Here is a 26,084-nt window from a genome sequence, read left to right as displayed (position 1 = left end):
CCAGAACTTTACAAAGTCCAATGCTGTGGCCCAGAACTTTACAAACCCCTCTTAGCGTGGTCCAGAACTTTACAAAGTCCAATACTGTGGCCCAGAACTTTACAAACCCCTATTAGCGTGGTCCAGAACTTTACAAACCCCTCTTAGCATGGTCCAGAACTTTACAAAGTCCAATGCTGTGGCCCAGAACTTTACAAATCCCGCTTAGCATGGTCCAGAACTTTACAAAGTCCAATGCTGTGGCCCAGAACTTTACAAACCCCTCTTAGCATGGTCCAGAACTTTACAAACCCCTCTTAGCGTGGCCCAGAACTTTACAAATCATTAAAAAAATTCCCTTACCTCAGCCCAGTCATATGTAGCCCTCTTTATTTTGCCCCAAAACATTAAAAACCCTCTTTACTGTGACCATAACTTAAAGTTTGTACTTTGTCCCAGAACTTTGCAATCCCCAATGCTGTGGCCCACAACTTTATAAACCCCTATTAGGGTGGCCCATAACTTTACAAACCCCACTGCTGTGGCACAGAACTTTACAAACCCCACTGCTGTGACCTAGAACTTTACAAACCCACTTAGCGTGGCCCAAAACTTTACAAAGTCCAATGCTGTGGCCAAGAACTTTACAAACCCCCCTTAGCGTGGCCCCAAACTTTACAAAACATTTAAAATTCTCTTACCTCAGTCCAGTAATATGTAGCCCTCTTTATTTTTCCCCAAAACTTTACAGCCCTTCATTACTGTTGCCATAACTTTAAGTTTTTACTTTGCCCCAAAACTTTACAAAGCCCAATGCTGTGGCCCAGAACTTGACAAATCCCCTTAGCGTGGCCTAAAACTTTACAAATCCCCTTTTTTGTGGTCCAGAACTCTACAAAGACCTACAAAGGCCTTGGCTCAGAAATTTACAAACCCCCCCTGGAATAGCCCATAACTTTACAAAGCCCAATATTGTGGCCCAGAACTTTACAAAGCCCATTGCTGTGTCCCAGAACTTTACTATGAAGCCCCCTTTAGCATGGCTCAGAATTTTACAAAGCTTATTACTGTGGCCCAGAACTTTACAAACTCCCTTGCCCTGGCTTTGTCACGTCTTGGCCTCGTCTCGTGTCTCTGTGTGTCTTCCCCATGTGACCTGTGCTCCCCTGTGTCTCCCGTCTCAGTACTTTTCCACCTGTGTCTCATTTGTAGCTCCGCCCCTTCCCCAGGTGTTTCTAATTATAGTGTGTTTCCTGTTTCTTTAAATAGCCCTCCTCTGCCACTTTGTCTCCGTCGGTCTTTGCACCTTCCCCTGTTGTTTCGTCTCTCTCTGTGTTTCATAGTTTCTCAGTGTTTCATAGCCTCTGTTCTTCACGTCGTAGTTTCTATGTTTATCACTTGTTCATGTTTCTAGTTTCTTGTTTATTTCCGTCTTCCTTGGCTCCTTGTAGATACCCCTGCTTTGTGTTTATTAGTTTATTCCCTTGTATATATATCCCTGCCCTGTTTAGTTTTGGTTATTTCTTGGTTATTTTTGGTAGTTTCTAGTTTCTTGTTTATTCCTTGTTTATGTTCTTAGCTTTGTTTGTTTCTTTGTTTATTTACTCCCTGTTTATATATATATATATATATATATATATATATATATATATATATATATATATATATATTTAGTACTTCTTGTTTGTTTAGTTTATGTTCACTAGTTCCTCTCGTTTGTTTTAGTTTACTTTATTATTACGTGTTCTTTGTTATTTGTTTATCTTTGTTATATATATATATATATATATATATATATATATATATATATATATATATATATATATATATATATATATATATATATATATTTATATATATTAAATTATTCGTTTCGTCCCTACCTGCACTTGTGTCCGCCTCCTCGTCTCCCTGCCTGGGTATTTCCTGACAGGCTTAAAGCTTAAAAAACTGCTGATTCAATCCCAAGCCTCACAAGCCCCGATTACTGTATATCATAACTTAAAAAACTACCTTAATTAAAAAATCTATATTACTGTAGCCCTAAATCATTCTAACTGTTCTTACTTAGCCTAAGACTTTACAAATACAATTTGCTGTGGTCCAAATCTTAAAAACAATTATCTTATTGTGGTCACAAACTTTATAACCCCCTTATTGTTGCCCAAAAATAACCTTAAAAAAACCCCATTATTATGGTTCTGAATTTTATAACCCTTTTTCTGTTGATCTGAACTTTACAAATCCAATTAGAACCCAAAGAAATCTTCTATTCATACCATTGCTGTCATGCAAAAACCTTGTACCTTTGTACCTTGTGTGTGCATTTGGCAGTTAAATTTCAAACTTTGTCAGAATTTTATGACAAAAAGTTTAAATTGCACACTTGTAGAGCTGTGAAGCTGTTCTCCGTGTCTAAGCACTTTGACCCAGAGTTGTGTTTGTGAAGTCGTTCGGGGGAACAGCTGCCTCTGACAGCTCTGCTCTCACTGCAGGACTGGAGTAAGTAATGCCCATCTGATCAGGCAGCCTGTAATCAGCTGAGTTTGATCTAATTTATTTATTTATTTATTTTATTCGTTTGCTCCCCTGCGCTCCCCTGGGCCGTCATTACTCTGATAAGAGGCTACTCCGGCTCGGCTCTGCCTCAGCGCTCGTGTCATTTCAGCAGAATCAATCCAGGTAATGCCTCAAAGACAAACACCGCCTGAAGACACTGCCTGCAGTCCTTATCAGCTGCTTCTCTGACCTTTCAGCGTTTTAGTTTACCTGAAATTTAGATTTTCCATGAGATTTTTCAGGAGCACTGGAGCTAAAAGGCTAATGTACAATATCTACCCGTGAAAAGTTGGGACTGTAAATAAATAAACTGCAGCCAGTTTCTCAAACTGAACCTGACCCTGTTTACCAAACTGTTCCCAAAATGCTCCCTCAAACTGTTCCTGAGCCAGGATATAAATGAGTCATGTCTCCCTGTGTTTATATTGGTGTTTGTTCCCTGTTCTATGGAACAGTACAGAAGCAGCTCATGTTATGATTCACCCAAACAGATTAACGTGTTGGAAAGAGATGGTTGAAAAGGTGTTTTTTCATTTTCTGCAATATCTTTGAGATGGAGCGCATCATTAGACCTAGAGCATCGGGATGGTCAGTAAAGAGCTTAGATTCTCTGCCCGAACCCGACCCATCAAGCTGTGTTTTGTAATGCTATTTTTATTTTATATAAAGCTTTGCCATGATAATCACAATATAGTAAAGTAACAACTCAAACAATCAAAAAAAGGTAAAATATTATAATCACACAGCTGTGCACTGCGTACACGTCAGGTCTGCTTGTTCGTGCATGGCCTTATTGTTGTTTCATGTGTTTTGCACTTAGGCAATATGCTTAAAATAAAAAAGTGTTTGTTCAGAAAGTGTTTTATATCCCTAAACATTGTTAATTATTTTAGAATAGACCAAAGACATTGTAAATGTTATTATTCTTGGTCTATTTCGGTTTAATGAGTGTGGAGTGTGTAGCCTTATTGTTGTTTTATGTGTTTCGCACTAAGGCTATATGTTTAAAATAAAAAAAAAATGTTTGTTCAGAAAGTGTTTCATATCCTTAAGCATTGTTAATTATTTTAGAGTAGATCTGGAGATCTGTTTTTAATAAACATTGTTTCTAAATAATAGGTTTACGCTTCTTCAGTGTTGCAATGTTAATTAACATCATTCTGAACAGATTTCACTCATTTAAACAGCACCGAAAATGTTTTTAAAAAGCTCAGTTTTAGCATGCTACTTACTTAAAAAATGTTGTGTTTAAGTTAAGCTCGGGCTTACAAAATCAGTTTATGGGGTGGGGCAGGTTGGGTTTGGGCAGAACGGGCTCTGGCCGGGACAGGCTGTATTTTTGGCGGGCGATCTACAGGGGTAGGACAATGAAATCAGAATACCTGTCATTTTAGGTTTTATGGCTAAATTGGAGCAGCCTGGTGGCCAATTTTCATTAATTGCACATTGCACCAGTAAGAGCAGAGTGTGAAGGTTCATTTAGCAGAGTAAGAGCACAGTTTTGCTCAAAATATTGCAATGTACACAACATTATGGGTGACAAACCAGAGTTTAAAAGAGGACAAATTGTTGGTGCACGTCTTGCTGGCACATCTGTGACCAAAACAGCAAGTCTTTGTGATGTATCAAGAGCCACGGTATCTAGGGTAATGTCAGCATACCACCAAGAAGATGGAACCACATCCAACAGGATTAACTGTGGACGCTGTAAGAGGAAGCTGTCTGAAAGGGATGTTCGGGTGCTAACCCGGATTGTATCCAAAAAACATAAAACCACGGCTGAACAAATCACGGCAGAATTCAATGTGCACCTCAACTCTCCTGTTTCCACCAGAACTGTCTGTCGGGACAATAAATTATTGTGGTCTAAAACCAGGTGTTTCCGTTTCATTGTCCAACCCCTGTAAGCTCCAGGTCAGTTTAATGAATTACCTGCCATCTAAACCACACATCTGCCAGAAACCACAATTTTTTATTACAGACTGGGATCGTATTGTCTGTAGTGAGGAATCCAGGTTCTGTTTAGAATCATATGGTTTGCTACCTTTGCTGTGGAGTGACACCTAATAATTATGAGTTTCTTTGTTTTTACCAAATGACTAAATGAATAAAACCTCTGGAATATAACCAAGAGGAAGATGGATGATCACAACCATCAAACCAAGCTGAACTGCTTGATTTTTGCACCAGGAGTAAAGGCTTAAAGTTATCCAAAAGCAGTGTGTAAGACTGGTGGAGGAGAACATGCCAAGATGCCTGAAAACTGTTATTAAAAACCAGGGTTACTCCACCAAATATTGATTTCTGCACTCTTAAAACGTTATCAATATGAACTTGTTTTCTTTGCATTATTTGAGGTCTGAAAGCTCTGCATCTTTTTTGTTATTTCAGCCATTTCTCATTTTCTGCAAATAAATGCTCTAAATGACAATATTTTTATTTGGAATTTGGGAGAAATGATGTCCGTAGTTTATAGAGTAAAACAACAATGTTAATTTTACCCAAATATATACCTATAAATAGCAAAATCAGAGAAACTGATTCAGAAACTTAAGTGGTCTCTTTTTTTTTCAGTTTTCACACTTTTAATCATGACTTTGTTGGCAGCATTTACCTCTGCACATCTTCCTGGATTTGCAAAGGTTGTCCCATTCTTCTTGGCAAATCATCTCAAGCACAATTAGACTAGATGGCAAGTGTCTGTAAACTGTCCTCTTCAGACCCCTACACACATGTTTGATGAGGTATTGGCTGAGACATTCAAGGACATTCTTGCTGGAAGCTATTCCAGGGTTGTTTTGGCTGCATGCGTTGGGTCTTTATCCTCTTGAAAGGTGATTTTCTGTAGTGGCTACTTTTAACCTTAGCCATTATATTACTTGCCACTGAGAAGTACACTTATAGCATGATGCTACCACCACCACGTTTCACTGTGAGAATGGTCATCGCCAGGTAATATGTATTACGTTTTGCTAAATATAGTGTTAGCTGATCTGCCCAACGACCAGAGGATCTTTTCTTATCATACTTTAGCCCTTTTCAGTCGGGATTAGTTTTTGCTAGGGATGTGAGGTAAAGTTATTGTTTCCACATAGCCTCAGTGACTTTATTCCTGTCTGATAGCACCATGAATTTTTTACCAGACTGCGTGTGATTTGAAAGCAACCGGGAATGACAGCAACTAACTCTGTCATAGTAAAAGGCAGTGGCGTGCAGTTAATATAGTGGCTACCCCTTCTGCAACAACCCCCCCCCCCCAACCCGCCAACCTACACATAGATTTTAGAAATAGATATTCTCTGTCTTGACTTAGTTATATGAGCGTAATGCCCAAAAATACAGCTACAAACTACAAAATCAATTCTTAATTTTCCTGCAAGTACAGCCGGCCAACAAATATCACTCATTTGTATGCCTACAAGACGCCAGGGCAGCCAAAACATTAAGTAGACACAAAAACACACCAGTCAGACGGCCTATTATTGTGAATTAGTTTCAAATTGAAGGACAGCCTTTAAATTCCATGACAATTCCATGATAGTTAGCTAACTATTGAACTAATCCAGTATGAGCTCCGTTTTACACTAAGCAACGCGTAGCCCCTTCAGCACAGCGCCGAGTAGGGGTTACACAGCCATGGCCCCGCCCCCGGAGTGAAAATCATGAATCTGATTGGTTATATTGTCCTGCGACTCTGCTAATAGACTCATTACTACACCCTTTAAGAAATCAGGAAAAGGGTCACGCAGACACAAGGGGGCAGAAGCCATTTTTAAAAGCTTTGATTGTTTAAAACCGCTGTCAGTCAGATAAGAGTCCTGTAGCAACTGAAAGACACAGACTACTGCTTTGAATTAGTTGCTGTTTTTTATTTTAGTTCATTTATAAAATATATGCTTATAGCTTACAATAACTATAATATATATTTCCTGATAAATTATTATGTAATGATTTACATGCACCTGTTGTCATCCCTTCTCTGAAGGGTTAGAAGGACCTCACTGCACACCACTGGTAAAAGGACAGGGAGCTGTGTTTGGTCAGCGGATGCTGAAGTGCTTTGTGAGAATTTGGAGAATCTCTTATTTCCAGACTTAGGTACAAACCCAGGTTCCTCCATTGGGATCTTTACCTTATCTTCTTGATTTACAGCAGAAAGGCAACTTAAGAAAGGTCCAAATGTCAAGTTAAGCTTCGATTTCCTGGGGCGCCGAGTGGTCGCAGGTTCAAACCCCCGCTCATGCAGCTTTGCAATCAGAGGGAGCAAAATTAGACTTGCTTCCTCCGGGTGGGTAGATGGAGCTCTCTCCCCACATCACCAAAAGGGTGATGTCTGCAGCACAGGGCGTCTGTGAGCTGATGTATCAGAACCGAGTCGCTGCACTTTCTTCCAAGTGTGCTGTGATGCTACTCAGCAATGCTGCATCAGCAGCAGTTAGAAAAGAAGCGGTGGATGACTTCACATGTATCAGAGGAACATGTGCTAGTCTTCACCCTCCTGGTGTGTTGGGGCATCACTAGTGATAGGGGGAGTCTTAATGAGTGAATTGGGTAATTGCCTGTGCAAAATTGGGGAGAGAATGGGAAAAAATAGAAATAAAATTATATATAAAAAAGCTTCCATTTCCCAATTATTGAGGCTATTTTGGCTTTAGAAAGCCTCAAATATTAGATATTATTTTATATCCTTGCCAAGATCTATATGGGGATCTATATATTGCCACAATGTGGTTGCAGAGATCCACACACAGTTTTTTAAACTTCAAGCCCTGTATAGAAACAGATTGACTCTTAATGAGTTTTAGTCCCATCACAAGGATAATTAAAGGAAAAGGATTCTCCTGCATAACGTTGCAGGAGGTTGGTAATCACTTAATCATTATGGGTGCAAGCCGATGTCTTACATTGATTGTAAAATTGTTGTAACTATGTAATAGATTCACAGCAACAAAAAAGCATATTAGCTGGTTAATTTTAGACCTATTATGTTATAGAAAAATGAAAAACCTATTTTGTGAAGCTAAAAAATCAGAATGGAGCTCCCGAACAAATGTTTCTAAACTTTGAAAAGAAGTCAGTATTAAAATACTAAAACTGTAATGCTAGCTGGACATTTGACATCCAGGTCCCTATTGTAGTGATCTATAGGGAAGCCATCAACTGCATACTATGCAGCTAGATTCAGTGTGTCTTTGCTATTATAAGGCACATTCATCAGGGCTAATATGAACGTTTTGTTGTCATGCGTCCCACATCCAGAAGCCTGGTGTCATGGCGTGGGTGCAATTTAATCAGATTATTACAACTCCATGCCGAGATGTCTGGAATGCTGTGTTATGCATCTGTTACTCCCTACTCCTGTATGTGTTCAAGCTCAATAAATATTTTTTGATGATAATTGTACATTTACTACATTATCTGGATCCATTTTGTTGTTTAATTTGCAGGAAAATACTGTGCCCCTACATCAGGGGTGTCCAAACTAAGTATTTCAGAAATATAATGAAAGTTGGCCCGCTGTTAAGCAAGTTTTTATAATGTGAGATTCAAAGTTTGAACGCTAGGTGTCAGAAAACGGGGCAAAGAGTCTAAAAGCGTAGAGGGTGCGCATTTCTAGCGCAGAAAAACGGGGAAAGAGTCTAAAAGGGGAGAGAGTGCGCATGTCTAGCGCAGAAAAACGGGGTAAAGAGTCTAAAAGCGTAGAGGGTGCGCTTTTCCAGCGCAGAAAAAATTGGCAAAGAGTGTAAAAGCGTAGAAGGTGCGCATTTCTAGCGCAGGAAAACGGGGCAAAGAGTCTAAAAGCGTAGAGGGTGCGCATTTCTAGCACAGAAAAACGGGGCAAAGAGTCTAAAAGCGGAGAGAGTGCGCATTTCTAGCGCAGAAAAATGGGGCAAAGAGTCTAAAAGCGGAGAGTGTGCATTTCTAGCTCAGAAAAACGGGCCAAAGAGTCTAAAAGCGGAGAGGGTGCGCATTTCTAGCGCAGAAAAACGGGCCAACGAGTCTAAAAGTTGCCGTAATTAAGGAGTTTAATATTAAGAGACATCATGAAATGAAACATCAATTTGAAAAATCTTAGTTTACTCAACAATGTCTAAGATAAAGATAGTAAGTCAAGTAAAATGGTGTGTGAATGATAGTAATCAGGAAAAAAGTATTATTTAAAGTGGTATATTTCATTATTTGTTTTATTACAGAGTGTGGCCCATGACTTCAAATATATTTCTCCTTCTGGCCCCCAACAAAAGTTTGGACACCCCTGCCCTACATTATAGATTAATTTTGAATCAAGTTCTCAATACAGCACAATGCAAAAAAAAGTGAAGCAATCTGAATATTGGCTGAATCCACTGTATATAAACTGACCGTTCCCAGTGGAGTCTGTTTCCACAAAGTGTCTGACGCAGTGAGAGTTCTGAAAAGCTGACAGTAAAATCCTTATCTAATTAATCTAATGATTATCCTAATCATTATCTGTCAATATTTGGAAATAAACACACACACACACCCCACACATACACACACATATCGGGCTGCTAATATTCAAGGATCAGCCTTGAGAGTCAAGGTATCCAAGGACAGGGGCTTCTCAGAAAAGTAAACTCTCATTTTATCTTCTCTTTAATATTATATATAAAAACAAAGACAGTATAATAATAAACATAAAAACAAATAAACAGTGTGGACTGCAGTGAGAGTGAGAATATAATAAAATATAATATATATATATATACACACACATATACACACACAAGGTCAGACACAAAATAGATCAGTTCATGGGAAACTGAGAAGAGCAGAAAGAGTGTGATAAAGTTTTAAAGCAAGCACAGTCCCTCCTTCCAAATATGAAAACTAAACAGCAAACTAAGCAGTTTTTTGATGCCTAGCCCCACCCATTTTACCTACAGCAGTTTAGCGTACCACGCCCATTTTACCTACAGCAGTCTAGCTACAGTCTGGAGCAGTTTAACCCTGCCTATTCAGTCGTCATGAGTTCTGCCCCAACCTACAGCAGTTTAGCCTACCACACCCACTCAGCCTACAGCAGTTTAGATACACTTGTTTAGTCGTTTACATTAGGCATATATCAATGAAGCCCCGCCCATTCAGTATACATCAATTTATACTGTAGCTCCACCCATTCTGTTTACAGCAAGTTAGCCCCGCTACTTACTTTATCACTTTATTCGAACCCATTTAACCTACAGCAGTTTAGCCACATACATTAAGCTGTCAACAGTTTAGCCACACCCATTTAGGCAACCACAGTTTATCCTTGCCCATTTAGCCTACAACATGTTACCTATTGCATTATGGGCTGCTGTGTCTATTTAGTTTAAAGTAGACTTGCCCCACCCATTTAGCGTACAGCAGTCTGGCCCCACCCATACAGCAATTTTGCCACATCCATTGAGCCTACAGCAATTGACCTACTGCAGCATGGGCTGCAACAACCATATAGTTTACAGAAGTCTAGCCGTCTAGCAGTTTACCTACTGCAGTATGGGCTGCTTCGTCCATTTAGTTTAAAGCAGTCTAGCCACACCCATTCAGCCTAAAGCCAAATAGACACAACAGCCCATAATGCAATAGGTAACCTCTTGTAGGCTAAATGGGTGATGTAGTAAGTAGCGGGGCTAACTTGCTGAAACTGAATGGGTGGAGCTAAACTTCTGTAAACTAAATGAGCAGCTGAAAACTGATACATACTGAATGGGTGGGGCTTCATTGATATATGCCTAATGTAAACGACTAAACTAGTGTATCTAGACTGCTGTAGGCTGAATGTGCGTGGTACGCTAAACTGCTGTAGGTAAAATGGGTGGGGCTAGGCATCAAAAAACTGCTTATTTTGCTGTTTAGTTTTCATATTTGGAATGAGGGAGTGTGCATGCTTTAAAACTTTATCACACTCTTTCTGCTCTTCTCAGTTTCCCATGAACTAATGAACTGATTTAGTATGTATCTGCAGTCCAGCCTCTCCCATTCAGCCTACAGCAGTCTAGCCAAACCCACACTGCAATTTAGCCACACCCAAACAGCCTACAGCAGTCTAGCCCTACCCATACAGCAGTTTAGCCACACCCATTCAGCCTACAGCAGTCTAGCCACACCCATTCAGCCTACAGCAGTCTAGCCACACCCATTTAGCCTACAGCAGTCTATTCACACCCATTCAGCCTACAGCAGTCTAGCCACACCCATTTAGCCTACAGCAGTCTAGCCACACCCATTCAGCCTACAGCAGTCTAGCCACACCCATTTAGCCTACAGCAGTCTATTCACACCCATTCAGCCTACAGCAGAAGGATTTAAGGAGCTATACTCTTGCTTTTTATTCAGTGCTGGTTTCTGTGTTCCATGAAGATTTCTAATGTTTTAACTTTTAATTTGCATGGCCGACGCACCGTTAAGCTTCAGAAAGAGCTGAAGGTGAAGGATCATTTTTGTGCAGCTTATGTTTTCTCAGAGGGGGCTGGTAACATGCCCGCCGGGGTCAGTGGGCTACAGTGACACTAACTGCCCTGCCCTAACCTGCAGAAGATTCCGGCAGGACAGGTGTACATCTCCACGACTCTCAGCCGAGGCTTTCAGTCTTATCAGGAGAGTGAAAGAGGCAGGCGGCGCTCCGTGAGCATCGTTTCCACATGAATAAAACATCACTTCCGTCCATCTGTCTGTCTTTCAGTTTACATGCATGTCAGTTTAGTGCTGAGTAACCTTTTTTATTATTTCTGGCTGGATGGAAGCTGTGCCATAAACTTTTTAAAACTTAAAATTCCCAGAAGAAGTTGCTAATGGCTGTTTCGGGCGTGCCCAGACTGTGCCGAGACACAGGGCTCAGTTTTTGAACTCAAAACTAGATTCATGTCAACCCATCTACTACCCAGAGAGAGAGCAAGGCCAATTGTGCTCCCTCAGAGCTTCAGCAGCTGATGGCAAGCTGAATGACCAGGATTTGAATGCAATCTCCTGATCATAGTAGCAGCTTCTTAGCCCACTGGACCACTTAGAGCCCTGCGAATCATATCAAATCTTACTGTGAGGGTCATTTAACTTACCCATTCAGCCTACAGTATATTAAAGATTAGCCCATTCATTAAGTATAGATCAAATTGATTCTGCCCATTCAGCCTACAGCATTTTAGCCCCACTCATTTTCTCCATTTGTGCACAATCTGTGTGACTGTGAATTGGTTTCCGTAAGACAGAGGGTGAAATGTGTGAGAATCTCTAGGAAACGACCCTCCACCTGAAGGCACAGGAAAAACACGGAGCTTCACCCAGATAGGGACTTGAACCCAGGACCCCAGCAATGGTTGGTAGGTGAACAAGCTAACCACTGCCAAGTCACCATGCTGCTTAAAGTTGGGTGTATGTGTCTGAATCTCTCTTTAAGAAGAGAAAGAAAGATGAGGAAAAGAGAAGGTGGGAACGGGGGGGATGCAAAATTGTTCAATGTAAAAATGGAGTGAGATTTAAATCGTATATAGGGCTGAGTAAGTAGAGTGAGTGACGTGAACCATAAACTGAGTGACTGACCTCAATCACCACTAGTCCTAAAACTTACAGATGTAATATTGAATCTTTTTCTCGATGAATAATGAGAACGTCTAATACTATTATCTCATTTGTCTGAGGTGATGTGTCTCCTATGGTTTGAGTAATAATGTGAATTTTGGAATCAGAGAAGACCTGGGGCTAATGAAAACAGACTCGGGCTACAGCCCTGTAGCCAGAACCAAGGCTCAGCAGTGATGGTTATTAAATGAGCATCGCTTATTCTTACGAAAGCAGGTGCTTTTGCTGACTGTAGCACCAGCACTTCAGCTACACCAGGGTCAACCCTGCTGATTTCAACTGATCACACTGGTTACACCGGTTGACCATTTTTGATTTTGACCAGCACAGAGTATGTTCTTGAGATCTTGAACCTGACAACACTTGTCGACCAGTATTACCAAGCTTGAGGACCACTGAGCTAATTAAAACTTAGCTGATCAGAAATCTCCTTTGTTTAAACCATGATGCACTTTAACAAACGTATTGTGAAGAGCAGTCTTTGATAGATTCCTGTCAATTAGCCCTTATAGGGTCTTAGTTGTTTTTGTTACATAGGGAGTCCTGCTGGGTCTTGTGCACCCACTGAATGGTTGCACTGGGTTGAAGCTGGTTGAACAGCTTTGATTTTGACCAGCACAGAGTACGTTCTTGAGTTCTTGAATCTGACAACACTGGTCGACCAGTATTACCAAGCTTGGGGACAACTGAGCTGATCAGAAATCTAATTTGTTTAAACCATGATGCACTTTGATAAACATGTGTTGTAAAGAGCAGACTGATAGATTCCTGTCAATTAACCCTTATAGGGTCTTCGTTTTTTTGGTACATAGGGAGTCCTGCTGGATCTGGTGGACCCATTGCATAGTTGCATTGGGTTAAAGTTGGTTGAACAACTTCGATTTTGAACAAAGCATAGAGTATGTTCTTAAATTCTTGAACCTGACAACACTGGTCGACCAGTATTACCAAGCTTGGGGACCACCACAACCAGCTGGTTAACCAGCTTAACCAAGTTGGTTAGCCAGCATGACCAGCATCACCAGGCTGGCTGAAAAACATGATTTAGCATTACCAAATTGGTTGACCAGCATGAGAAAGCATGAACAAAATCTAACAAACATGCAGTATCTCACAAAAGTGAGCACACCCCTCACATTTTTGTAAAGATTTTATTCTATATGTTCATGGGACAACACTGAAGATTTCTCTTATACTGTTCACTGGATATTCAACATGGCACTTTCAGAGGATGTAAAAAACAGAATTTTTGTTCTCCACAAAGATGACCAAGGCTATAAGAAGTCTGCTAACATCCTAAAACTGAGATTGGCAAGGTCATACACCATTTTCCCAAGACGGGTTCGACTCAGAACCGGCCTCTTCAGGTCCGAACAAAGAATTTGAGTCCAGACGTATAGATGTATGAGTGCTGCCAGCATTGCTGCAGAGCTTCAGAGTGGAAGGTCAGCCTGAAGTTCTCAGACCATATGATATTCCACACACTGCTTCAACGCTATCTGCATGACACTGTCCTAGAAGAAGAAAGCCTCTTCTGAAGCTAATGCACAAGTTTGTTGAAGACATGCAGTCCAAGAGCATGATGTAATGGAACCATGTCCTTTGGTCTGACCAAGACAAAGAAAAACTTGTTTGGCTCAGATGGTGTCCAGCATGTGTGGTGGCTTCCTGGTGAGGAGTACCAAGACTACTGTCTCTTGCTCACAGTCAAGCATGGTGGTGGGAGCTTCATGGTCTGGGACTGTTTGAGTGCTGGCAGCACTGGGGAGCTGAATTTCTAAACTCTGAACCTCATAGTAGTTTTCCAACATGATAACGACCCCAAACACACCCCCAAAATGACAACTGCCTTGCTGAGGAAGGTAAAGGTAAAGTTGATGGACTGGCCAAGTATGGCTACGTTCACATTACAAGCCACATTGTTCAAATCTGATTTTTTGCTTAGATTGGATTTGGCTATCTTGATGGTTCACATAAAAAAATGAAAGTGACCTGTATATGTGTGTAATATGATAGAATCTGTCCCTGAAACGTCTCTCATGTGCACACTGATACAAGTATAAACGTCTCCTTTTTCACCACCAACAAAAAAACATCATATTTGAAAATATAATATTTTGCACAAGTGGCGAATAAACGGCTGGTCTGAAAGTACAAAGGTGAAAAAAGGCCAGGTGGTTTGCTTTTGCTGTTTTTTGCAGCTTTAGCTGCACAGCTGCATTAAGAGATGTGTGTGTATGAGAGAAGCACGTGGCGCATGCTTAAAACCAAAAAGAATTCTGATTTCAGATTCATGTTGCATTTCCATGGATTGGATATGTATCCGATTTAAGTGACTAAAATCTGATTTGAAAAAAACGGATTTGGCGCATTCACACAGTCATGAAAAAATCAGATCTAAGACACATTGAGCAAAAAATCTGATTTGTGACACTTCAGCCTGGTAATGTGAACGTAGTCTCAGTCTCTTGACCTAACCCAAATTGAGCACCTCTGGGGCATCCTCACATGGACGGTGAAGGAGCACAAGGTCTCTAACATCCACTAGCTCAATGATGTCGTCATGGAGGAGTGGAAGAGTAAAATAATGGTGGGCATACACAATATAGAAACTTTGAACACAATTGGGCCATTTTCACTTAGGGGTGTACTCACTTTTGTTGCCAGCAATTTAGGCATTAATGGCTGTGCGTTGAGTTCCTTTGAGTTCAATCAAAGTTATACAAGCTGTACACTGACTACTTTACATCGTAACAAAGTTTTATGAGGTACAGTAACATACACTATGCTGGTCAAGATCTGATTAACTAGGATGACCAGCTTTTTAACAACCCTGACTCTGTCAAGTTCTTATGGATTTGGCAACCAGCTAAAACTGGGCTTGAGCTCTTTTTCTCAGCAGCGAATGTACAACCGCTGTACAAGACAAACACACTCAAAACTGCATCTGTATGAGGGGAGTCAGGGACGTACCTTTCTTTTTGAAGCCTCCGATTTTTTGGACATGTTCTTGAGCTTTTTGCGCAGGTGATTCAAAACCTGCAAACAGAAAACCAACAGTTCTTAATTGGACAGAGCTTTAACACCATGTCAACTTCATTGGAATCAGTAAAAGACATGGTAAAAGCATTATCAATCTGGCAACACCCATTCCCATTCTTCACAACAAAAATATGAGGTCGCAGGCGTTTCCTTGGTGGTAGCTGTACAGAGGGGGTGGGGTAGAGGGGGTTGATAAGCTGTACAGTAAAGGGTGAACCTGTACCGGCTGTGCAACACTGGCTACTTTGCTTTAGAGTAATCATTAATGTGCTGAGTGTAGCTGCAAAATACACTGTGTGCAGGTGTGTGCATCTTCATGTAGGCATTTGATTATTAGTAGAGGTGTGTTTGCAGGTGTGTTTGCAGGTGTGTACAGGTACATGCAGGTCAGTGGCGGATGCTGGTCTTTCAAGGAGGGGAAGCTCAATTTTGGCCTGCATCTTAACATATGTAGTTTTATTTATACGTAAATTCTACTCTCCCTGAGATTTTTTTTTTTGTAAACAAAAGGCATTATTTTCAAGTTTTCACTACACAACAAAAAGGTACCCATTCTTTACATTGAACAATTACATAAAAAAGACGCTGTGACATGAATAAACATAAAATGAACAGTAAAAAAAACATTACGCAAAATCTTTAAAGTTGGTAAAGGAAAAAATGCAGGTATATTTATTTCCTTTTTGGACAGTTTTAATTTCCTTAAATAATCCCTTTATTAATTTAAATTATTTAAATTATTTTTAATGATAACACAATACTTACTACTGGCCACTGTTAATATGTGTCCTGAGATAGTTTCATCAAGAAGAATGGCCATCAGTACATTTTATTTGTTACAGCACTTCCAGTCAGCCAGCTCACTTTATCATACCAGAACAGCTGAAAATACCTGATACTTTTCCCCACCTTTTACACCAAATTAATCTGAGCAGTTGATCTGCCTTCCTGTTTAACTCTTAAATTTTTCTTCATAAGGAAGACTATCAAATGGATTTTTACACTAAAAGATCGCTGATTCGCTCATTACGCTGTCAATCAAAAAGGGACTCCGCCTCAGACAGATCATCCAATCATCATGCAGAAGCTGAGAGTCCGGGCCGGCCGAGGCCAGCCCACTGCTCCATAGACCCCCAGAGACGCTGAGCGTCCGATGGGCGGGACAAAGCCCAGTGTTTATCCAATGACTCGTCTCGTTTCGCCTCACGCTTTGCTTCGCTATTGAAGTCTGTGCACTGTTTAAAGCAGCGCTTTGAAGCTGCGGGAATGAGTGAGAGGAAAGCCGCGGCGTTACCAGTGATAAGAAGCTGATTCTGAACTAAGTTCAGCGCGTTGTAGCGCATATTTAATCAGTGACATGTACACACAACAGTATATATTTAATTACTTTTTTTTTTTTTTACATTTTAGAGGAAGCTGAGCTTCTCTTGCAGTCTTAGAGCAATCGCCACTGATGCAGGTACAGTTGCAAGAAAAAGTATGTGAACCCTTTGGGATTACTTTTATTTCTGCATGAATTGGTCACTAAATGTGTTCTGATCTTCATCTAAATAACAACAATAGACAAACACTGTCTGCTTAAACTAATACTACACAAAAAATGATATGTTTGCATGATTTTATTGAACACATCATGTTAACATTGACAGTGAGGGGGAAAAAGTATGTGAACCCCTAGTCTAATGACTTTCTAAGAACTAATTGGAGCCAGGATGTGATGAGATGAGACTGAGACACATCAGTTTTGACTTTGCTGTTCTTAAGAAGCATTGCTTGATGTGAATCATGCCTCACACAAAATACCTACGTTCAAGAATTGTTGACTTGCATGAAGCTGGAAAGGGTTACAAATGTATCTCTAAAGGTCTTGATGTTCATGTGTCCACGGTAAGACAGAAGGTCTACAAATGGAGAAAGTTCAGCACTCTGTTGCTACTCTCCCTAGGCGTGGTCGTCCTGTAAAGATGACTGTAAGAGCACAGCACAGAATGATCAATGAGGTGAGGACGAATCCTAGAGTGTCAGCTGAAGACTTAAAAAAATCTATGACACATGTTAACATTTTTGTAGACAAATCTACAATAAGGAAAACATTAAACAAGAATTGAGTTCATGAGAGGATACCACAGAGGAAGCCACTGCTGTCCAAGAAAAAACATTGCTGCTCGTTTAAAGTTTGCAAAAGAGCACCTGGATGTTCCACAGCACTACTGGTTAAATATATTCTGGACAGATAAAACCAAAACTGAGTCGTTTGGAAGGAAAACACAACACTATGTGTGGAGAAAATCATGCTCATGCTCTGGGTCTGCTTTGCTGCCTCAGGGTCTGGATTAATTACCAAGTTTACCAAGACATTTTGCAGGAAAACTTAAGACCATCTGTCTGCCAACTGAAGCTCAACAGAGGATGGATAATGCAAAAGGACAATGACCCAAAACATAGAAGTAAATCAAAAATCAACAACCGAATGGCTTCAACAGAAGAAAATACACCTTTTGGAGAGTCCTGACCTCAACCCAATTAGTGGAGTTATGTATCATAACTAAATTTTGGGAGTGAACCACGCCCTCACTCCTCCCACTTCCTTCCCTATTTAAACCTTCACTTCCTCTCTACCTGCTCATTGAACAAACCTCGCACCCACCTCCTCCCCGTCTTCCTCCTTCTTTAATTTTATTCTCTTCTCAAGTTTCTCTTCATGTGAGGGGGGGCTTTGGCTTCACGCTTTACAGCGAAGCTGCCCCGAACTCCATCCCAAATACTCTGAGTTCGCTCCCCCTCTTTTCTACTTCTCTGCCCAGTGAAGTGTGTGGGTCAATACTAGCAAAAGATGCTGTGGTATCATGACCTCAAGAAATATCCCAAGAATATAAGAAAATTGCTGCCAAAGGAGGGTCAACCAGTTATTAAACCCAAAGGTTTACATACTTTTTCCCCCTAACTGTGAATGTTAACATGTTGGGTTCAATAAAACCATAGTTTAAGCAGACTGTGTTTTTGTCTATTGTTGTGACTTATATGAAGATTAGAACACATTTAATGACCAATTTATGAGGAAAACCATGTAATCTCAAAGGGTTCACATACTTTTTCTTGCAACTGTATATGTGCAGGTACACACAGGTGTTGCATATTCACTTGTCTATAGATCAGTACAGGTGTGTGCAGGTGCATCCAGGTGTGCATCAGTAGCCTACATACAGTTTATGTTAATTGTTAGAGGTGTGTCTACAGATCAGTACAGGTGTGTGCAGGTGCATTCAGGTCTGTTCAGGTGTGCCAGAAATCTACATACAATCTGTATCTATAGGTCCATACAGGTGCATCCAGGTGTGCATCAGTAGCCTACATATAGTCTATTTTTGTCTGTTGCGAGAGGTGTGTCTACAGATCAGTACAGGTGTGTGCAGATGCATCCAGGTGTGCATAACATACAGAGTTGTGTGTGCAGGTGCATACAGGTGTGTGCAGGTGCATGTAGTTGTGTTCAGGTGAATGCGTCAGTAGCCTACATACAGTCTGTGTATGTGTATTGCAAGAGGTGTATCTATAGGTCCATACAGGTGCATACAGGTGTGTTCAGGTGTGTGCATCAGTGTATCTATAGGTATGTACAGGTCCATAAAGGTGAGCACAGGTGCTGCACTCACCCTGGCGTAGCAGAAGGAAATGAGCAGCAGCGGCAGCACATATCCGAACACGAAGGTGCACACCACGTAGATCTTCCTGTGGTGCGCCTGTGGCCACAGCTCCCAGCAATACGTGGCATTGTCCTCCCGCTCGATGATGCGCTGGTGATAAGCGACAGGTGCCGCCATGGCGAGGGACAGCAACCAGATCGCCACCACAGCCAGCAGGGCATTGCGTGCCACGCGGACAGACGAGGAGCTGCGGGCACGCACGATGGCCACATATCGGTCCACGGACATGGCCGACAGCGTGAAGATGCTGACCAGCATGGAGACGGTGAAGAAGTAGTGGACGAACTTGCAGGCGAAGGCGCCCAGCACCCAGGTGGGCAGCACGTAGACGGTGGCCTGAAAGGGCACGCAGAAGAGCAGGTAGGACAGGTCGGCCACGCTCAGGTTCAGGATGAAGATGTTGGTGGTGCTGCGCGCCCTGCCGGGCCGGCTGCGGGCCAGCACCGTGATGACCACAGCATTGCCCAGCACCCCCAGAGCGAAGATCAGCGCGAACACCAGCAGCGTGATCACGTTCTCAGCTCCAATCTCCAGCGCGAGCTGAGTACCGGAGGTGCCGTTTCCGTCCGAGGAGTTCATGGTTCAGCCCCTCGCGCGGTCCCAGCCCCCCTTTCAGCTGACCGAGAGCGCGCGCTGAAAAACACCGCTCAGCGCGTTCATCTGCTCGTGCCAGCGCGGCCAAACGCACGAGCTCCTTCTGCGCGTGTCTCTTCCATCAGCATGCCGCCGGTGTCGCGCGCACACGCATATATATATATATCAGTGTATACGTATATATGTATATGTATGCTGAAAGAAGAAGAGCGGTAAAAGGAGAAAAAGGTGGACCTCGTGCGTCCGCGGCGATGGAAGGGCTCCGTTTGCGCGCGCGATCGGCTCGCGCGCTCTAGTTATAGTCTCAGCACACGCGCGCGCGCACATACACACACACACAAACACAGAGGTGGGAGAGGGAGGGAAAGAGAGGGTGTGTGTGTGTGTGTATGTGTGGGTGTGTGTGTGTGTGTGTGTGTGTCATCCTTATCACCTTATCATTCATATCATCCACATTACCATTAACATCATCCCGATATACATTATCACTGCCATTACAATCATCATTTAACATTATCATTAGCATCACCACCACCAAAGAGAGAGAGGGACCCCAACGCCATCATAATAATCACAATCACTATCACCTTTATTTTGATCATCATTATCTTTAGTCATTATTCAACACCATAATCATCATTCTGATCATCACCATTACCATCACCATTATCATACTTGTTTAGTTATCATACTCACTTTCATCATTATCCTTAAAACACCAGTAATGATAATAATATCGTTAGCCTCACCCCCATTCCTTCTCATGATTCCTACTCATACACCGTATCCTCCTCTTCCCATATTGATTATCTTCTCCTACACCTCATTTTCTACCTCTCTCCTTCTTCTTCTAATCATACTCCTCATCTTATACCTTTCCTACTCTTCATCTTCTCCCAATTATACTCCCTATCTTCTGCTACTCCTCATCCTATACCTGTCCTACTCTTTATCTTCTCCTACTCCTTACCTTCTCTTACTTCTCAATTTTACCTCTTCTAATCCTCTTTACATCTCCTATACTCACCATCTTTTCCTTCTCTTCATTCTCTCTTTTTATCTCTTTTACTCCTCATCTTCTCCTACTCATACTCCCAGCATGTGCACACACACATACACACACAGATAAATGTGGGAGAGGTAGTGTGTGTGTGTGTGTGTGTGTGAGAGAGAGAGAGAAACAGAGAGAGGGACCTCGACACCACCATAATCATCACCATAATCACAATCATCTTTATTTTGATCATCATTATCTTTAGTCCTTTTTCAACACCATAATTAACCATCTAATTATCACCATTACCATCGCCATTATCATACTTTTCGGCATCACTTTTATAATTATCCTTGAAATATCAGTAATTATACTTGAAACGACTATTTATTTATTTATTTATTTATTTATTTATTTATTTATTTATTTATTTATTTATTAATATATCACTTTCCACAACAGAAACATCACCAACCATCATCTGCTTCAAAACTACCTAGATCATCATCATCATCTTGATTATAATTATCATCACTATTATCGTCCTCTGAATCATCCTCATCACCTTAAATATCATTATCATTAATATCAGCATCATTATTATTCTCATTATCACCCTGAGTATTACCATCCACATTACCATTAACATCATCCTGATGAACATCCTTCTTATATTGATTATCTTGTCTTTCACCTCATTTTCTATCTGTCTCCATCTTCTCCTTATCATACTTATCTTCTCCTACTCCTCATCTTCTCCTAATCATATTCCCAGCATGCTTGCACACACACGTACATACACACACACACAAAGAGGTGGGAGAGGCAGTGTGTGTGTGTGTGTGTGTGTGAGAAAGAGAGAGAAAGAGAGAGAGGGACCTTAACAACACCATAATCATCACCGTAATTACCATCACCTTTATTTTGATCATCATTACCATTACTCATCATTATTCAACAGCATTATCATCATTCTGATTATCACCATCACCATCATCATACTCGTTAGCATAATTTTCATATTATCCTCGTAATACCAGTTATAATAATAATACTTACAATAACTATTTATTTATTTATGTATTTATTACTTTTCAAAACAGAATCATCACCAACCATCATCTTCTACAAAACTACCTACATCATCATCATCTTGATTATAATTAATATCAGCAGCATTAATCTTCTCATTATCACCCTGAGTATTTCATCCACATTACCATTAACATCATCCTGATGAACATTATCAATGCCATTACAATCATCATTTACCATTATCATTAGCATCACCACCATTACTCCTCATTACTCCTACCCATACACCGTATCCTCCCCTTCTTATATTCATTATCTTCTCCTACACCTCATCTTCTACCTCTCCTACTCCTTGTCTTCTCCTAACCATACTCCTTATCTTCTCCTAGTTATACTCCTTATCTTCTCCTTTTCCTCATCTTATACCTGCCCTACTCTTTATATTCTCCTACTTCATACCTTCTCTTACTCCTTAACTTTTACCTCTCCTACTCCTCTTTACCTCTCCTACTCGTTATCTTTTCTTTCTCTTCCTTCTCTCTTTATCTCTTTTACTCCTCATCTTCTACTCCCAGCATATACGCGCACTCACATACACACATACATAGAGGTGGGAGAGGCAGAGAGTGTGTGTGTGTGTGTACATGTGAGAGAGAAAGAGACAGAGAGAGAGAAAAATAGAGAGGGACCTCAACACAACCATAATCATCACCATCTTTATTTTGATCGTCATTATCTTTAGTCATTATTCAACACCATAATTATCATTCTAATTATCACCATTACCATCACCATTATCATACTTGTTAGCATCACTTTCATCATTATCCTTGTAACACCAGTAATAAAAATAATATTTATAGCACTTGTCAAAACAGAAGCATTACAACCATCATCAACTTCATAACAATCTAGATCATCATCATAATCTTGATTATAAAATATCATCACCATTATCATCATCATCCTTATCATCCTTATCATCCTAATTATCATTATCATTAATATCAGCATCATTATTCTCATTATCACCTAAATATTACCATCTACATTACCATTAACATCATCCTGATGAACATCATCACTGCCATTACAGTCATCTTAATCATCATTTACCATTATCATTAGTAGCACCACCATTACTCCTCATTACTCATACCTTTATCATCTACATCTTTGGCTACTCCTCATTTTCTTCTACTCCCTACCTTTTTTTACTTTTACACTTTAACCTCTCCTACTCCTCATATTTTCCTACTTCTTCTTACCTCTCCTACACATTATCTTTTATTACTCCTCATTCTTGACCTCTCTTACTCCTCATCCTCTCCTACTCATACTCCTTATCTTCTCCTACACCTCATGTACAACTCCTAATCCTCATCTTCTCCTGCTCATCATCTTTCTTCCACATATCTTCTTCTATCCCTACTCTTCATCTTCTCCTACTCCTCATCTCCCCTCGTCTTCTGCTTCCCCGACGCTGACCTCCTCTCAGCACCCCGGCTCAGGGGTTTGCAGATCCTCTCATGGTGGATGTTACCAATCGATATTAGTGCTGTTCTTGCTAGCCACTGTGAGTCAGATGTTTTGAGGTTATCTGAGCTAACCTAATTAGAGGATCCAGCAGCAGAAGAAGAGAGTGAAGAAGAAGCATAATGAAGCAGGTCTGACCGATATACACAGTCATATTTACAATACACACTTCTAGATTTACCCTCACATTAAGAGTAAATATACATCCTCTCCTTAATAAACAAGAATAACCAGCGTTTTACTTTATTCTAAGAAAACACCTGCTCACAAACACTGCAAGAACAAGTCTGATTATAAGCGTTCTACTAAATGTGTTATTTATGTGACCACCTATTCACAAACTAGGTTAGCCATTATGCTAACAGCTGGGCTTGGTGCTGTGATGGTAAAGACACAGCACCTGGGCTCGGCCAGGTTGGAGCAGGTTAACCATGATGCTTAAAAACAGGGCTTGGCAGGATTGAAGCCTCAATGCTAAAAGACTCTGCTGCTGGTCAAAAACTGCATGCTTTTTAGCTGAAAGATACAAACTGTACAGGACTCGGATAGTAACATTAGCTAAGATGGCTTAGCCATAAAAAATTTTGTTTACCAAACGTCTGTCCGCATTTGCCTGTGTAAATGTCACTCGCATGTAATCAACTATGACTTTATGGTGTCTCAATATGGTTTAATGTAATGTAGTACTGTCATAACTGTGCTCCACCACTGCAATATGTACAATAGGGAAAATAAGTATTTGATACACTGCCGATTTAGCAAGATTTCCCATCTACAAAGATAGAGAAGTTGGTTATTTTGTCATAGGTATACTTCAACTGTGAGAAACACTGCAGATCTACTCCAGATCCTCCAGATTTTAGCGTTGCCGCCGGACAGCACTAAGTTTCATCTCCCTCCAAAGATTTTCTATTCTAAAATTTCTGGCTAGGCCAGAACCTTGAATTGCACCTTAGTTGCCCTGGCTGTGTGTTTTGGGTCATTGTCATGTTGGAAGACCCAGCCTCAACCCATCTTCATTGCTTTTACCAAGGAAAGGTTGTTGGTCAAAATTTTGTGATGCATCCATACTCCCTTCAATACAGTGCAGTCATCCTATCAAGAAAAGCAAGAAAAGTATGATGTTTCCACCCCTATGTTTGATGGTTGGGACAATGTTCTTGAGGTTGTATTCATCCTTCTTCTACCTCCAAACATGGCGAGTGGAATTGATTCCCAAAGGGCTCTATTTTGGTCTCATTGCGCCCTGCAGCATTTTAGTCCATGGTGACATAATGTGTTAGTAATTGTAATCCTTGACACTCTTTGTGGTACCAGCTCTCTTCAGGTCATTGACCAGGTCCTTCTGTGTAGTCCTTCTTTATCTCACCAGGCGAGATCTTCCATGGAGCCCCAGACAAAGGAAGATTGACGGTCATCATGTGTTTCTTCTAATAATTTTCCATTTTCTAATAATTACACCAACAGTTGTTGCTTCTCACCAATCTGTTTGCCAATCTGTTAGTCCCTCCCAGCCTTGAGCAGGTCTACAATTTTGTCCCTGGTGTTCTGAAACAGCTCTTTGGTCTTGGTCATGGTGGAGAGGATGGAGTGTGATGGATTAATTGGAGAATAGTAGAATAGGAGCTTCTTAAAGAAAAACTCTGGGACAAATTCTGGCTGTGAGGCAGAATTATTGCTTGTTGGTAGGTGATCAAATACTCATTTCATGCAATAAAATGCAAATTAATGATTTAAAAATCATACAATTTTTTAGATTCTGTCTCTCACAGTAGAAGTGTACCAAATACCTATTTCCCACCACTGTATGGTTAATTCTTGCTGGTTGGAAGGTGGTCAAATACTTATTTCATGCAGTAAAATGCAAATTAATTATTTAAATATCATACAATTTGTATTTCTTTCTCTAAAAATTACAGACCTCTCCATTCTTAGACGGTGGGATAATTGGCAGTGAAGATATCATTATTTTCCTCACTGTATATAATGGAAACACATCTAGTGGTGAAACTAAGGACACATTCAATTCTTCGAGCTAGTTGACTACATTTGTGGTGGGACAATGGGAAATTTGGATTATTCAGTAAATTTTTCAGTGTGTGTGTGTGTGTGTGTGTGTGTGTGTGTGATAGCAAGGTGATGTTGATACTTTATAGATTATTGATCAGAATCATCATTTTGGTTAATGGTATTATTGTGATATCAGTATTACAGCTCTGGAAAAAAAATAAGAGACCACTTAAAAATGATGAGTTTCTTTTATTTTACCAAATTGAAAACCTGGGGTAAATGAATGATCACAAGCCATCAAACCAAGCTGAACTGCTTGAATTTATGCACCAGGAGTGGCATAAAGTTATACAAAAGCAGTGTGTAAGACTGGTGGAGGGGGACATGCTGAAAAGATGCATGAAAACTGTAATTAAAAACCAGGGTTATTCCACCAAATATTGATATCTAAATTCCTAAAACTTTATGAATATAAACTTGTTTTCTTTGCATTATTATATTTGAGGTCTAAAAGCTCTGCATCTTTTTTATTATTTCAGCCATTTCTCATTTTCTGTGAATAAATACTCTAAATTACTATATTTTTATTAGGAATTTGGGAGAAATGTTGTCTGTAGTTTATTTAATAAAACAAACAAAAAAAAATTACTCAAACATATACCTATAAATAGCAACATCAGAGAAACTGATTCAGAAACTGAAGTGGTGTCTTAGTTTTTTTCCAGAGCTGTATGCTGCTTAATATCAATGATAATATTGAAAATATTGATGAAAGTTTCCTTTTTTAAGTGCTGACAGTAAATATACATTAAATATACATGGAGTTATAACTGAGTGGCAGATCAAGTAACAGAGAATGCACAAACTCCGGCAGACTCCACAGATAGTTACAGTCTGCAGCTCTGAGGTAAAAAGAAAATGTATTTCATAAGGTAGTGCAAAAATGTTTTTTGTCTGCTGTTACCAGTAATATAGGGTTAAATATTATTATTTTGATGGATTACCTAAATTACCTTTACATTACTGAGGCAAAAAGCTTGGCTGTGGCT

The 26,084-nt window shown here is 40.4% G+C and overlaps 1 protein-coding gene across 1 annotated transcript in view; it reads right to left on the bottom strand.

Annotated features, from left to right (window-relative positions):
- Positions 1–19,720, bottom strand: part of LOC103047815 (galanin receptor type 1) — a 30,064-nt gene extending 10,344 nt beyond the window's left edge. The window contains exons 1-2 of the mRNA XM_007231661.4: positions 18,816–19,720; positions 15,094–15,159 (exon numbers count right to left, since the gene is read on the bottom strand). Coding sequence (XP_007231723.1) covers positions 15,094–15,159; positions 18,816–19,445 — 696 coding nt within the window. The 5' untranslated portion in view covers positions 19,446–19,720. The remainder of the gene's footprint in view (positions 1–15,093; positions 15,160–18,815) is intronic.
- Between the last annotated feature and the right edge of the window lie 6,364 nt (positions 19,721–26,084).

The sequence above is a fragment of the Astyanax mexicanus genome, chromosome 4 (genome assembly GCF_023375975.1).
Source record: "Astyanax mexicanus isolate ESR-SI-001 chromosome 4, AstMex3_surface, whole genome shotgun sequence".
Classification (NCBI taxonomy): domain Eukaryota; kingdom Metazoa; phylum Chordata; class Actinopteri; order Characiformes; family Acestrorhamphidae; genus Astyanax; species Astyanax mexicanus.
The sequence above is the reverse complement of the archived record's forward strand: the minus strand, read 5'-3'. Positions and strand labels throughout refer to the sequence as shown.